Source organism: Podarcis cretensis (assembly GCF_951804945.1).
Source record: "Podarcis cretensis genome assembly, chromosome: 10".
NCBI classification, from domain to species: domain Eukaryota; kingdom Metazoa; phylum Chordata; class Lepidosauria; order Squamata; family Lacertidae; genus Podarcis; species Podarcis cretensis.
Genome location: NC_137179.1, coordinates 3,692,755 through 3,708,004, shown reverse-complemented (window position 1 = coordinate 3,708,004; position 15,250 = coordinate 3,692,755). Strand labels below are relative to the sequence as shown.

Below are 15,250 nucleotides of genomic sequence, written 5' to 3'. Positions count from 1 at the left end.
CGAAAACTTGAAGCTATAACATGTGAGGAAATAATTAAGGATAAATCAAGAGGGTATGAATTTGCTGAACCAATTTTTAAATGGAATACAAAAAAGGGAGGTGTGAGGAAGTCAGGAAAATAAGTTAATGAACCATGAGAAATTAAAAAGAGGGATTTTTCTTTTTTCTCTTCTTCTTTTTATGTTAAACTTAAATTTTTGTATTTTTGTGCTTTTGTATTTTTCCTGTGTTTTTTGTTTATTGTCTTGTAACCCTTTTTTTGTTAAAAAACTTAATAAAATATCATTTTTTTAAAAAAAGAATCAGCAACAGTTCAAAATTATAGACCAATATCCCTCTTAAATAATGATTATAAACTCTTTGCACATATTCTGGCAAATAGATTGAAAAGTATACTAAAAGACAAAATAAATGAAGATAAAACAGGTTTCCTACTGGGATGCCAAATGAAAGATAACATAAGACCTATAATTGACATATCGGAGTACTTGGAGGCAAGAAGTGACAAACAGCCAGGATTAATTGTCTAGAACAAACTTAGTTGGTCTCTAAGGTGCTACTGGACAATTTTTTATTTATTTTGACTGCATCGGACCAACAAGGCTACCACCTGAAGCCGGTATTAATGTTTGTCAATGTGGAAAAGGCATTTGACAATGTGTCATGGAATTTTATGAAAAAACGATAAAATCAACAGGCCTGGGGAAGTCTTTTAGTAGGGGCACAGACACCATTTATGGGAATAAAAAAGCCAAACTGATTATCAACAATGGAATAACAGAAAGCTTTAAAATAACTAAAGGAACAAGACAGGACCGTGCACTGTCCCCATTATTGTTTATTTTGATCTTAGAAATGTTGACAAGGAGGATAAGAGCAGGTGAAGGCATAAAGGGGATAGAGGTGGTGGGGAAATAATTTAAGCTAAAAACTTTTGCAGATGATCTTATAAGAACAAGAGTCAGACACGACTAAATGACTAAACAACAACAACCTTGAAAACAAGATGTGGCCTTTGAATTGCACTGTTGGGGGTGTGAACACTCTGTACCTCTGCTGTAGAACACCAGGGGCAGTTCTTCTGAAACTAACACCCCCTTCTCCCAAGTATATCAATATGTGCTCATAACAGCCCACAAACTGCATCAGCTGGTGGGCAGGATTTCAATATTCTGATTAGGCAAAGGAATGTGATGTTTCATGCCTTGTCTTATCTGCTGGTGGAGAATGGATTTCTCCTCATGATGCCAAGTGAGTTGCAAGAACATTTGCTGATGATGACATGTAGGAAAGTATACACCAGTCTTATGCGCTCATGCATTTGGATCAGAAGAGGACAGCAAGGATGGAAGGATGGATGGAAGGAAGGAAGGAAGGAAGGAAGGAAGGAAGGAAGGAAGGAAGGAAGGACCCAGTGGATCAGGGGATCACACAGCCCTGCCATTCCACTTTAATTGCACCCTGCACAGAAGGTGATATTCCCCCCAATTCCAGATCAGGAAACTGAGTGGACAAAAATCTCACCCAGCCATTCATGATCACTCTGGAGATGTGTTTGTGGTAGAACAGACACTCTCCTTGTCCATCTCAACCAGATCTGAAGAAGGACCCCCTTTTTCTTCCTTAAAATGAGGGAGAGAAGTGGGGCTTCATTAGCTGACACAATACACACAAAGTCAGAGGCGCTGTGGAGAGAAGAAGCAATGACCACATTTTGCATAACTGGTGGGCAGATCCAGCAGCACTCTTCATACCTTCTTACTTTCTCCTGGCTAATTTCCACTTCATAGCAGTTGGACATTTTTCAATCCACAGTGGCTTTCAGGTGAAAGAGATCTTTCTGTACTTTTGTGTTCTGATGCAAAAGATCTCAGTGTATGATTGCGTTGAACCATTAGGCTTCCCTTGTGCTGCCAAGTGTCTCTCACCACATGACATTGCCTACCTATCAGACTATAAATGACACATAAACACCAGCTTCCCACCCAGGCGTAGCTCAACTGGAACACTTGAATAAGGAAGAATCAGCAGCTCAGAGAGAGAGGGAGAAGCTGAAAAACCAGGTGAGTTATCTCCCCCCTTCTGATCTCTTTGACTCTCCATGCTGGCCTTTGAATGGCAGCTATATCTCTAAAGTCCTATGCGGCCTAGGACCCTCATACCTACGGGACCGCCTATCTTGGTATGCCCTGTGGAGGACCTTTACAACACTTTACAACACTTTGGAGGTCCCAAATTGCAAGGTGGTTAGATTGGTCTCAACTAGGGCCAGGGCCTTTTCAGTACTGGCCCCGACTTGGTAGAACACTCTGTCACAAGAGACTAGGGCCCTGAGGGACTGGACATTTTTCCTCAGGGCCTGCAAGACAGAGCTGTTCTGCCTGGCCTTTGGTTTGGACTCGGTCTGACCCTTATGTTTCCCTCCCCTTATGGTTTTGATTTATGGGCTACTATTAAAAATGAGGCTGCATTTTTAATTGTATTTTAATTGTATTTTAACCCATATTTTAATAAACTGGTTTTTGTTTGTTTCTTTGTTTGTTTTCCCCTATTATGTTTTATTGTAATTTTATTGGTGTTAGCCGCCCTGAGTCCGGCTCTGGCAGGGGAGAGTGGGGTATAAATAAAAATTTATTATTATTTATTATTATTTATTAAAGTGAGCAGCACACTAACAATGGGGTACCTTTGCATCTCATGGACCAGCTCCCCAACAAATCAAAGAGTTAATAAATCTATAAAGTGAAATGCCTTGATCTTGAGGATTTGTAACTCCTTACTTTGTTCTATCACCGCGACGGAGTGAGCTCCCGTTGCTCGGTCACTGTTCCTGCCAACCTAGCAGTTCGAAGCACATCAAAGTGCAAATAGATAAATAGGTACCACTCTGGGGGGAAGGTAAATGGCGTTTCCGTGCGCTGCTCTGATTCGCCAGAAGCAGCTTAGTCCTGCTGGCCACATGACCTGGAAGCTGTACGCCGGCTCCCTCGGCCAGTAAAGCGAGATGAGCACCGCAACCCCAGAGTCAGCCAGGACTGAACCTAACAGTCAGGGGTCCCTTTACCTTTACCTTTACTTTATTCTATCTGGGTGAGATAATGAGTGTTTTTTCTGTTAGAAAGAAAGACAAAGCCTCGCCTTCTGAGCGATGGATGCAGGAAACTCAGCCTAGCAATTGTGTGTTTTGTGTTTTCTGTCTCCAGAAGCAGATGCAGCCTTCCTCCGACCCCAGGCTCAGCCTCCTTTGCACCTGCCTTGTTCTGATATGGCAGCTCTCCTTTGGCTTCGCAATGAAAATTAAAAAAGCAGAAAACCCCTACCATCCCAATGGTAAGGTATCATTTGATCTCGGAGGTGGTTGATGTCTCCTTAGAGAAAGAGAAGCTTCTGACAGCATTAGAAAGCCAAGTGCAGATCCATTGGCTGTTTGGTTCAAAATGACAGAATCCTGTCATGTTGAATGGTTACTTTAAATGTAAAGGTTCATCATTGTTCCACCTAATGTGTATGTCTTTAAGGGGCCAGAGCAAGGGCCAGAGCAAGATAACGAGACCCAGCTTTACAGCTGTGAAACATAGCAGGTGCTGCTGAGTTGCATTGATTAAGGTGTGTCAGCATTTGCATGTAGTATATAAGGAGCAGCACCTAGCTCTCCCATTACCCTGGGGGTTGGGTTGGTGGTTGGGTCTGGTTTGTTGTTAATGTATTTAGTGTATAAGGAGTTTTTGTTTTTTGTAATTAAAACCTTGCTTAAGTTATTTTTGAGTCCCTTTCTTTTTAATGCATGGTCTCCCCAGCAAGCTCTCTGCAGCGCTACCATACTGCAAAAAGCCAACATCTTTGGTTATGGGCCCAGCTGCTGAGTGGATGACTGCATATTTTTGGACTCTGAGAAAGGTTTGAAAACTCCTTCTCCTGTTAGTGTAGTTTTTGTGGGTCTGGAAGATTTCCAGAATGGTTGACCGGGTTCCTGAAGCTGAGAAGGCTCTGGTCTTCCCACAGCTAACAGATGAGAACTATAGTTTATGGTCTTTTCGGGTGGAGGCGCTTTTGACCTCTAGAGAAGTATGGACCTATGTAACTGATGACCCTCCTGACCCTGTAACAAATGCTTGGTCGAAAGGAGATGCGAAAGCCAGGGCGATAATTAATTTGGCAGTCAGCGACCAGCAAGTAGTCTATATAAGGAATAAGGAAACTGCCAAAGAAATGTGGGACAGTCTTGCAGCAGTGCATGTTAGAAAGGAGTCAGCGTCTGCATTGACGTTTTTCAAGCAGTTGTACAAGACTAAGTTGCAGCCTGGTGGTGATTTGGCAGCACACTTGAGACGTCTGGAGGCAATACGCGGCGAATTAATTCGAAGGGACATGGACATACCTGATATTCAGTATGTTTTTATCATTCTTTGTTCCCTTAACGAGGACTTTGATGGTATAGCTAGCCAGATATCTGCCGTTCCACCAGCACAATTAACTGTGGAAGGGGTAACGGCAAGATTAATGGGCGAGTTGGATAGAAGGGAGGCTTGTACCATAAGCACTCCTATTTCCAGAAGTAATGAGGAACGCCATATGCAACCTTTTGGTGATGCGACTGCATTTAAAGCTGCAAAGCGTTGTTGGTTCTGCAATAAGCAAGGACATTTTGCAAAGGACTGCAGATCCAAAAGAAAGCAAAGTACTCCTAAGCCTGTTTCTGCTCATCAGTCACGGTTGTCATCTCAGCAGCCAACATCGCACCGTAAAGACAGAAATGAGCCGCGAGCTTTTCATGCTCGGACTGCAGATCATAAAAGAATTAAAGGTGCCAAGTGGAATTCTTTTATTGTGGACTCAGGAGCTTCTCACAACGTTTGCAACAATCGAAGTTTGTTTATTTCTTTCGAAGAGGAAATTGGTAATGTACATTTAGCTAATTCACAAGTCTTGCAGTCGCTTGGCAGGGGTACTGTTAAACTTGACTCTTTAAATATTACAATAGCGAACTGCATTTACTGCCCATCAGTGGACAATTTATTATCAGTAAGGTGTTTTGCTTGTCAAGGCATAAGTGTGCGTTTCTTAAATTCAATGTATGAGTTTTTTGAGGGGAACAAACGTCTATTGTATGCCCGGGACTCTGATGGTTTATATAGACTGCATTTTCGCACCTACTCCCAATCGCCTATAAACTACAGAGCAGCACAGTCAAGCCAGGGGTTGAGGAATGTAAAGCCTCATTCCGGGTGTGTCCACGAGGCGCACAGAATTCTGGGACACTTGAATTTTGCTGATGTAATTAAGACAAAGAATATTGTTAATGGCCTCAACTTAAAACCATGTAAATTCTTTATGCAATGTTTATCCTGTTGCAAGAATAAGATTAAGGTTGCACGCAAGGGTAGGTGCTCGGATAGGAAAGTAACTGAGCCATTTGAGCGTGTACATTGTGACTTAGTTGGGCCACTCCCACCATCATTAGGAGGTTCAAAGTACTGGCTCACCCTCATAGACCAGTATAGTAGATATTGTTGGACTTATGCAATAGCTGAGAAGTCCCAAGCATTTGAGAAGTACAAAGTTTTTTGCAACTGGGTAAAAACGCACTTTAACAAACCAATTAAGAACCTGTTTTCTGACCGGGGCGGAGAATTTGTTTCTGAGGATTTTGAGAAATTCCTGGAAGCGCAGGGGACTACTCATGAGTTATCTTGCCCCCGAAGTCCCTGGCAAAATGGGCTTGTTGAAGTTGTGCAGCGTGATCTGCAAGCAGGGGTCAAAACTTATCTGCACGATGCTAATCTGCCCAAAGACTTTTGGGCTGAAGCGCTTAATGCATTTTGTTATGTTAGAAATCGCAGCTATCATTCTGGTTTAGATGTCACCCCCTATGAGAAGCTGTTTAAAAAACGCCCTAATCTGAAATACCTACGCATTTGGGGTTCAGATGTAATTATGCATTACCCCGCTAAGCAGAAACTGGGTGAGCGTAGTGTTCAGGGAAAATTAATGGGCTACCAGCAGGGGGCGTACAGAATTTACATACCAGCAACTGGCAAATTTCATATTACCAGAAGCATGATACAAACTGTAAATTGGAATGGAGTTGCTGTTTTCCAAGATACTGACGGTATAGATAGTACTGAGGAAGAAGAGGAAGAGGCAGCAGCATGAGGAAATGGTGCTTCTGAATTAATGGAAAAACACAAAAAGCCTGTTGAATATGATAATTTGTTTGATGATTTAAAGTCACAGGCACCCGAGGGGAGGTTAGATTCTCTTGATTTTTCTGACCGTGAGCTTAGCCTACAGGCACCTCTTCAGTCTGACAATGATGATTTACAACCTGAAACTAGTATTTCACTAAGTCCCATTAAGTCTGAGGAGTCTGACTCTCCTTCCGGACTGAGACATTCAGATAGAAAGAGGCAGAAGCCTCAACGTTTTGCAGATGAACATTTTAATACTGTGTATGCCAATAAGGCGGTTTTTGAGCCAAAAAGCTACAATGATGTTCAGAATTTACCTAAGCACCAAGCTGCAAATTGGTATAAAGCTATGAACTCTGAGATAGCTTCTTTAAAAGAGCATAACACTTGGTCTCTTGTACCACAAACCCCAGATATGAGACTTATTGATTCAAAATGGGTTTATAGAGTTAAAATGAATGACAAAAATGAAGTTGTAAGGTACAAGGCAAGATTAGTTGCTAGGGGTTTTCAACAAATTCCAGGCGAAGATTATGATTTGTGTTATTCACCAAGTGTAAAATATGAAACAGTTAAGCTCTTGTTAAAAGATGCATCACAACGTGGACATTCTGTTTATCACCTAGATATAAAAACTGCATATTTGTTTGCAGATTTAAAAGAACAAATTTTTATGCGTGTCCCTGAAGGCATAGACGCCGCTGAAGGTTTGGTATGCAAATTAAATAAATCCCTTTATGGTCTGTACCAAAGTGGAAGGAATTGGCACCAAACTTTAGCAAAAGAATTGCTGGATATTGGTTTTTCACAAGGAAAGGCAGACAATTGTGTGTTTATAAAGGAAAGGGCAAACTCTGTAACAAAGATATGTGTGTATGTAGATGACGTGTTAATTTCTACAAAAACTAAACAGGAATATGAAGAGGTAGTATCACAGTTACAGAAGAAATTTGATGTGGTGGAATTAGGCATAGCTAAAAATTACTTATCCATGCAAATTGAGAAAGGCAAAAATGGATCTTTTCTGGTTCATCAAACTGCAAAAATTGATGATCTTGTTGAAATGCTACGTTTAGAAAATGCAAATGGGAAGGAAACGCCTATGGTGTGTGGTTTCACCTTTACAGGTGAAGATAAGCCATTTCCTAACAAAACTTTGTATTCTGCTATAGGCAAGCTAAATTTCATTCAAAGAATCTCAAGACCAGATATAACTTATGCTTTTCACTTTCTGGCAAAATTTGTGGAAAAGCCTACTACACAATGTTTCTCTGCTCTTAAGAGAGTGGTAATGTACCTTAAACATACCAAACATTATAGGTTGCAGTTTACATCAAGTATTGACAAAGGTTTTGAAATTTTCTGCGATGCATCTCATGCAGTGGAACAAAATAATTGCAGGGGTGTGTCTGGTATGGTGTTTTGTTATAACGGTTGTCCATTTGAATGGAAGTCCCAGACACAAACCATTGTTTGTCTCTCCACAACCGAGAGTGAATTATGTGCATGCGTTCAGGCCACTCGTGATGTAGAATGGTATCTGCAAGTATTCACAGACCTACAGATGCAAGTAACACTACCAGTAAAAGTTTACCTTGATTCCCAGAGCGGCCTTGCTATCCTGTGCTCAGAGACCAATACGCAGCGCACTAGAGTCTTAAGATTACATTTGCAGTTTGTAAAGAAACTAATTGCTGATGAAATGATTGTATTTGAATATGTTCCAGGTAACAATCAAATTGCAGACATTTTTACAAAAGCACTTCCAAAGGTTACGCATGAAAGACATGTACAAAGTATGCTTTATGTTTTTGTTCCACAATGATGAACCGCAGGGGAAATGTTGAATGGTTACTTTAAATGTAAAGGTTCATCATTGTTCCACCTAATGTGTATGTCTTTAAGGGGCCAGAGCAAGGGCCAGAGCAAGATAACGAGACCCAGCTTTACAGCTGTGAAACATAGCAGGTGCTGCCGAGTTGCATTGATTAAGGTGTGTCAGCATTTGCATGTAGTATATAAGGAGCAGCACCTAGCTCTCCCATTACCCTGGGGGTTGGGTTGGTGGTTGGGTCTGGTTTGTTGTTAATGTATTTAGTGTCTAAGGAGTTTTTGTTTTTTTTTGTAATTAAAACCTTGCTTATGTTATTTTTGAGTCCCTTTCTTTCTAATGCATGGTCACCCCAGCAAGCTCCCTGCAACGCTACCATACTGCAAAAAGCCAACACTGTTCACAGCATGCAGCTTCAATAGCACTTAGATTGTACCAGTTTTAATGTCTCCCAGTGCACTTCAACGTGCTGACTTTAACCTTCAGGCCCCTGAATGGGATGGACCTATGAAATCTGTTAAACTGTGTGTGCCTGTATCATCTTCCCTGCACACAGATGTTCCAGTTGGATACTGATCTTTCCACCATCTTCATCTGTCAGTTGAGCTATCACCAATAGAGGGGGTCTTTTCTGTGGTGACCCCACCCCAAGTATAGTTGCAGTGAACAGCTACACTTTTCAGAAGGCCTTAAAGAGCCAAGGAGCCTTCCCATGAATCATTCTTGGTTTGGTAGTATTTATTTCCTAGTGGTTTTTATTAGTGGTTGAAATAAGATTATCTATTGCAGTTAGTCTCATTAGCTTTCCTTGGCTGGAAACTAGGCAGGTAAATAATTGAATACAATACAATGAAAATATTATATGTCATATTGGACACCAAGAAAGTGGTGAACCCCGTGACCTGGGACGTCTTTGAGGACGTTCAATTTCCCTTTGACTTTTATGGCACCCCAAAGATACCGTATTTTTAGGTGTATAAGATGAGCTGGTGGTGCTGTGGGTTAAACAACAGAGCCTAGGACTTCCCGATCAGAAGGTCGGTGGTTCGAATCCCCGCGATGGGGTGAGCTCCCGTTGCTCGGTCCCTGCTCCTGCCAACCCAGCAGTTCGGAAGCACGTCAAAGTGCAAGTAGATAAATAGGTACCGCTCCGGCGGGAAGGTAAACAGCATTTCCATGCGCTGCTCTGGTTCGCCAGAAGCGGCTTAGTCCTGCTGGCCACATGACCCGGAAGCTGTACGCGGCTCCCTCTGCCAATAAAGCGAGATGAGCGCCGCAACCCCAGAGTAGGTCACGACTAGACCTAATGGTCAGGGGTCCTTTTACCTTTACCTTTATTGACCCAAAAATGAGATTCAAAATTTAGGCTCGTCTTATACACGGGTAGTGCTGAGGGGGGAATCCTGAAAATCGCTCACCCGCTGGAACACAGCACACAACCACTCACATCGTAGCTGCCTGATTGCCACCATGAACCCTCCTGCTTGCTGCTGTGGCAGCCAATAGACAGCTGCCCTTGTCACAGCAAGCGGGAGCATGATTGGCGGCTACTGGCCACGGTGCAGAAACCACCTATCAGCTTCCTTATTGCTGCCAGCAGCCACCAATCACGCTCCTTCTTCCTGCGACAAGGGCAGCTGTCTACTGGGTGCCACAGTGGCAAGCAGGAGAGCTAATGGCGGCGATCAGGCAGCTGCAATGTGAGCGGTTGTGTGCTCCATTCCAGTGCGCAAGCGATTTTCGGGATTCCCCCCCGCCCACAACAATCAGGTGGCCAATGCCGGAAATTGCTCACCTGCCAGAATGAAGCGTTTTTAAGCGGCGATTAGCCACTTGATTGTTGGGAGAAGTTGCCAAAAATCGCTCACTCGTCGGAACGAAGTGTGAGCCCAAGACTGTAAGCAGCAATTGTCAGCAACACGAGTGGTTGTGTGCTGTGTTCTGGTGGGTGTGCGATTTTCGGCATTCCCCCCAAATAATCCTCCCCAAAAGCTCAATCCCCCCTTTTTTTCTCAATTTTCAGGCCCCCAAAAGATGGAATAATACAGGTATTTTATTTCCACTGTTTCCTGTGCTGACATGACCATGTTCTCCCTCTCTGTTACCTCAAGGCTGCCTCCGGGGCTGGACCAGAATACAGGAAAGCTGCTATCGAATCTTTTCCGACCCTTTGATATGGCATGAGGCAATGGTAAGAGGGGCCTCTAGGTGCTTTGAGTGGGTCCAGAAAGAGCAAGGGCACAAAACACAAGATATTCTTGAGAGTCTCTGCAGAAGACATGTTATGAATCTCAATCCCATGGCCATGTTTTTTATCCCAGGAGGCCATCTTTGGCATCTCAAGAGCTGATGAGATGTCATTTAGACATCTGAAGTGAGGTTTTCCTTCACTAGGCCTTGGGCAACCAGCTCAGTTTATCAGTTTATCTTTCTTCTCAGATTCAGATGAGGCTGAGGAAGCTCAGGACCATAGCCTGGAACCACTAGGGGGCTGGATGAAGGCCACTGAAACTCAATCCTGGAAAGGTTCTGTGGGATAGTGATTGGATAGATACGCTGTTCATAAGCTGGAAGTAGGCAGGCCTTCTTTAAGATGGCTTGAGATGGTGGGCTCATCATCCCAGAAAAGACCCATTGGCCCCAAAGGTTGGAGTACTTACTCAGGATTGATGAAGGCTCCAACATGTTCTGCTTTCAAGTGAGCCCCCAGGGACAGGTAGGTTCATAAATGATGCCCATTTGTTGGGAATAGCATGGAGAACCCAAAGTACATTAGAGAGAGTCAGAACAGCTTATGCAATAAGGGATGAGGCAAGCAAGATCCACAACAGCCACTGAACACACATTTGAAGAACATGGCATTCCCCTAAGAGTCCAGGGAGCTGTAGGTTGCTGTCCACAGGGCTACAGTTCCCATGGTCCTTGGGTATAAGCTACATGTTTATTAAAGGTGCTTGAAATGTGTGGTGTGGGAGTCATTGAAGCCCACCAGGAAAATAACAGCCGTGTGAGCACCCTGAGGGATGCCATCTGATGCACCAGCTAGTTGGCTTGCTCAGCTCTGACCTCAAGGCTGCCCTGTCTAAATAAATAGCAATGTTGTTCCTGCTATGGTAGGGGCGTCCCTGGCATTCTCCTACCATGTCCTGATTAGCCAAGCTCATCCGAATAGAATGGGTATTTTGCCAGGTACTGTTCCTCCTTCGGGGAAGGAATATATTAACAGATGAACACAGCTACCTGCACTTTGCCATTCTTTCAAGGCAAGGCTTTCAGTTCTCCTTGGGGACAGGTTGGCTGTTGTGTCCAGCTTCTGCACAAACATAAAATGACCACTACGCCACCGGACATTGTCCAAGCATGCTGCATGATGGATCTGGCAGCCTTAAAAGTGCACATGCAATTCATTAGATGGGCATGATGGGGGGAAATTTGGCTTTGAAGCACATTTTAATGAGAGCAACTCGACTTGGCATGTCCTGAAATAACACACATCAAAACAGAGGCATCATTTGAAATTTCGTTCTCCCCAAAAATATTTTGAACAAACATACATACACTTCACACAACATGCAGTGTATGCGAGTGAGGTAAGCATGTTAGGAGGCATACATGCACAGACACCACAGAATTTTGAGGGGGCCCGGGCACATCCTTGAAGATTTGTGGGGCTCTTGGCCCCCTGCCCACCAGTTGGCACCACTGTATTAGAGGAATTTGTGGGTAAAGTGTATTCTTGAAAATAAGACCCAAAGCTGCAGAATATGAGGTGAAATAGCAAACAAATGTTTTTATACTGGGGCAATGTCCACTCAAATGCTGCTCAGTTCTCCCAAGAACTTTTCTTTTTATAAACAAAATCACAAACTGAAAGTGGAGAATCTAATTAAAAATCAGACAGTGAGGAAACTGAGCAAGACACAAATGGGGATATTGCACCGTGCTGGATCTCAGTTGGCCGAACAAAGCTTGCATTTCAATCAGTCACATGTCCGGAGCTGGATTTCGACGTATTGCGGCTGCAATATTCAACCTTGAGCCTGACTTTGAGAAGAATTCAAAGGTAAGTGTAGTTGCATAAAACTCATTCTTTTTTCCACCTCTCAGAAAACCTGCCATATATTTGACTCGACTTCTAAGCTTGCCTCTATCCATGATATGAAACAACTGCGTAGGGTGTCTGACATGCTTCTAATTACAAAGAAACCACGTGTCTGGATTGGATTGTCAGTCAAGGATAAGGTGAGTCTCCAAGGCCTTCTCCTCCTCCTCCGTCAGCACTGTTGGAGCTGATAGTAAATGAATTCAGTGGGAAGATTCTTCTATGGGGCTTCCCCAGCTGATGTCCTCAAAATGTTATGAGAAGGTTTTCTGGACTCAACATACTGGAGGCCAATACAGTCATGGTGGGCTCCTGGCTGATGTCCAGCAACTCAAATAATGTTATCTGTGGTTCTTTTGGGTGGAATCATCAAGGAGTGTGCTGTGTCTTGGAAATGTCTCCTTGTGATCTGTTCTTTCTAAAGAGCATCCCACCTCTCTTGTCCCTGCAGGATGGAAATTGGGAGTGGACAGATTACTCTTTTCCTCAGTTCCTACCATGGACTAGGGGAGAACCTATGAGTAGTGGCATCAACTCGTGTGCCTACTTGTTTCGTGGGGACGGTAAGAGGTCCACTTTCAGAACTGGTACTTTGGAGCTGCCATGCTCAATGCAATGTGGGTTGCAGTATTTTCTAAATTTCTACTGCGGGTGTGCTGCTTGCCTGCTCTTAGGCCAAGAGTGAAGGACTTCCTTTAGAGCCCTTTCATCTGTTTGGTAGAGATATTCCCAAGCTGCCTTACAAGAATCTAGCCTTCCCAAAGGAGCTCAGACTGACAGGGAACACCATCCTAATCCACTTTTGCTTTCCACTCAAGGTCCTCCCCATAGATGCCACCACCCGCCTTGGCCAATTTAATATTGGATGAGTGGCTGGGTTTCTTCTGAATGGGAGAAGAAGAAAGGACATTCTTTGCAGGCACCATGGGGTGTGGGGGTGCATGTGTTTTGAGGGGGTGGGGGTCCCAGCAGCAGCAGCATGCCAAGGAGCCGCTGATGTCACTCTGCCTAAGCTCATTTCTCTTTCTCTTTCCAGTTTATTTGAGATTTAGAGCTGAGAATTGCCTATATGAAGAACCCTATATTTGTGAACATGAGCCATTATCTGCATCCTCCTGACCTCTTCACTCTCTTTGACTGACCCCATCAAATCTCAGAGGCTTCCATCCAACGCTGTCTTTCTACCTGCGCCTTTTTCAGAATATGAAAACGTCAGAGGTCCCCTGCTGCCCCATTCCAGTGGCCCATCTATTCCAGCGTCCTGTTCTCTCAGTAGCCTGCAATACATCTAATTGAATCCTGCACGTAGCAGAGCCCCCTTTCTTGGAGCCCAGGATGAAGAACCTTTGGGGTCCACCAACGTCAGGACGACAACGGTCTCCCCTTCCCTAATAGATGCCTCAGCCCATTGTGAATTTAAACACATGCCCCTGAAACAGCAGTCAATTACTTCCCTTCGTTACTTCCTGCCCCACAGGGCTCACATGTCTCCAATATCCTGATTCAGATTGCATTTAGGACATTCAACTGGTCTCTTTTACTGTGCAAAGAACCAATGCACTTTTATGGCAGTGTCTTCTAGAGCCCTGGGAAGGGCGAAGCCTTAATGAAAGCAAGCCCTCTGCAGAGGAGAAATGACTGTTTGCAGGTGTGGCTTGAATCCAAACCACACCTGCAAAAAGACAAAGTGGGACTTGCAGCCAGCCCCCTTGCAGCTGTGCTCTCAGCGCAAACCAGCTGCTTGTTGCTGAAAGAGTGTCTCCAAAGGGGCTTCAGTCCAGCACTAATTAGATGAGAGCAAGGCAGTAGGATGTTCCCTATGGGGCTTGCTCTTAGCACCGATCAGTGGTGAAGAGGACGGCCTCTGAGGTGCACTTTCCCATCAATTTGGAAGGGAAATCTATGGGGGGAAATCTGTGATTGAACCAACTCAAGGAGTGCTTGCTATCCCCAAGTCCTGCTTGCAAAGGATTAATTAGGAGCTCACTTTCTGCTTGTTGCTGAACCAAACCACACCTGCAAAAAGACAAAGTGGGACTTTCAGCCAGCCCCCTTGCAGCTGTGCTCTCAGCGCAAACCAGCTGCTTGTTGCTGAAAGGGTGTCTCCAAAGGGGCTGGGGTCCAGCACTAATTAGATGAGAGCAAGGCCCCCCCCCTTGGCGGCAGTAGGACGTTCCCAATGGGGTTTGCTCTTAGCACCGATCAGTGGTAAAGAGGAGATGCACTTTCAAATCTGTAAGAGAAATCTATGGGGGGAAATCTGTAATGCAACCAATTCAAGGAGTGTTTGCTGTCACAATTCCTGCTTGCAAGGATTAATTGGGAGCTCACTTTCATCTCCCAATTGTCCTGTTGTCCACACCTAATGTTACACAGAACCATAAAATTGTGGAAGTGGAAGGGACCCTGAGGGTCATCTAGCCCTATCCCCCTGCAATGCAGGAATCACAAGAAAAGCATCTCTGGCAGGCTGTCATCCCACCTCTGCTTTCACACCTCCAAGGAAGAATTCACCACCTTCTGAGGGCGTCCATTCCACTGTCAAATAGCTCTTACACTCAGAAAGTTCATCCTTGTGTTTAGCTGGAATCTCCTTTCTTTCAACTTGAATCCATTGAGGATATAGTTGGGAGGGGAACAGCCTTGCAGGTGCCCCACCCCTCGTATAATATATATAAGATGATGGGGACTGAAGGCAACAGAGGCACTTGCAGAAAGAAATGTCACAACCATTTTGAGATGCCAAGAGATCTACTGGGCAATGGGCAGAAGAAGGAATCCTCCTTCAGTGCAGATCCCTGACCTTTTTGTCATTCCGATGGGGAAGTATAACTTTTATAATATGTACATGCCTGTACAAATATGCAGAAATAAATGCTCCTATATTGCATCAGCCTCGGTGGCTTCTCTGTCATGTGTGCACCCACTTCAAAGACCTTTGACACGTTCGCAATACGGTGCCTTGAGGGCAATCAACTCCTCTATAAGCTTTGATACTGAGGTGGAGGCATCTTCCATTTACTTCCTGGTGCAATTGGACTTCTCCGTGACCCTTCCCCTCTGCAGGGAGTGTGGGAGTCATAAAGCCAAGACAGAGGCTTGTAAATACTGCAGGGTGCCCCCTGACA

General features: G+C 44.2%; 1 protein-coding gene across 2 annotated transcripts; it reads left to right on the top strand.

Annotated features, from left to right (window-relative positions):
- Positions 1–963: 963 nt before the first annotated feature.
- Positions 964–15,017, top strand: LOC307225229 (C-type lectin 1-like). 2 transcript variants are annotated; one of them, XM_079993123.1, is made up of 7 exons: positions 964–2,064; positions 3,205–3,331; positions 10,132–10,211; positions 12,128–12,262; positions 12,574–12,685; positions 13,159–13,991; positions 14,342–15,017. In XM_079993123.1, exons 2-6 carry the CDS (start codon positions 3,211–3,213, stop codon positions 13,239–13,241), a joined length of 531 nt encoding a protein of 176 aa, XP_079849249.1. In that variant the 5' UTR covers positions 964–2,064; positions 3,205–3,210; the 3' UTR covers positions 13,242–13,991; positions 14,342–15,017. The 2 variants fall into 2 exon arrangements, with proteins under 2 accessions (XP_079849249.1, XP_079849248.1); XM_079993122.1 differs by lacking the exon at positions 964–2,064 and having other exon boundaries at positions 2,923–3,331.
- Positions 15,018–15,250: the final 233 nt, after the last annotated feature.

Bases quoted from the DNA above. Each gene is read 5' to 3' on its own strand.
- LOC307225229 (XM_079993122.1), top strand. From the start codon at position 3,100: ATGAGTGTTTTTTCTGTTAGAAAGAAAGACAAAGCCTCGCCTTCTGAG. The intron at 3,332-10,131 runs GTAAGGTATCAT...TGTTACCTCAAG, and splicing joins AAACCCCTACCATCCCAATG to GCTGCCTCCGGGGCTGGACC. The intron at 12,263-12,573 runs GTGAGTCTCCAA...TTGTCCCTGCAG, and splicing joins GATTGTCAGTCAAGGATAAG to GATGGAAATTGGGAGTGGAC.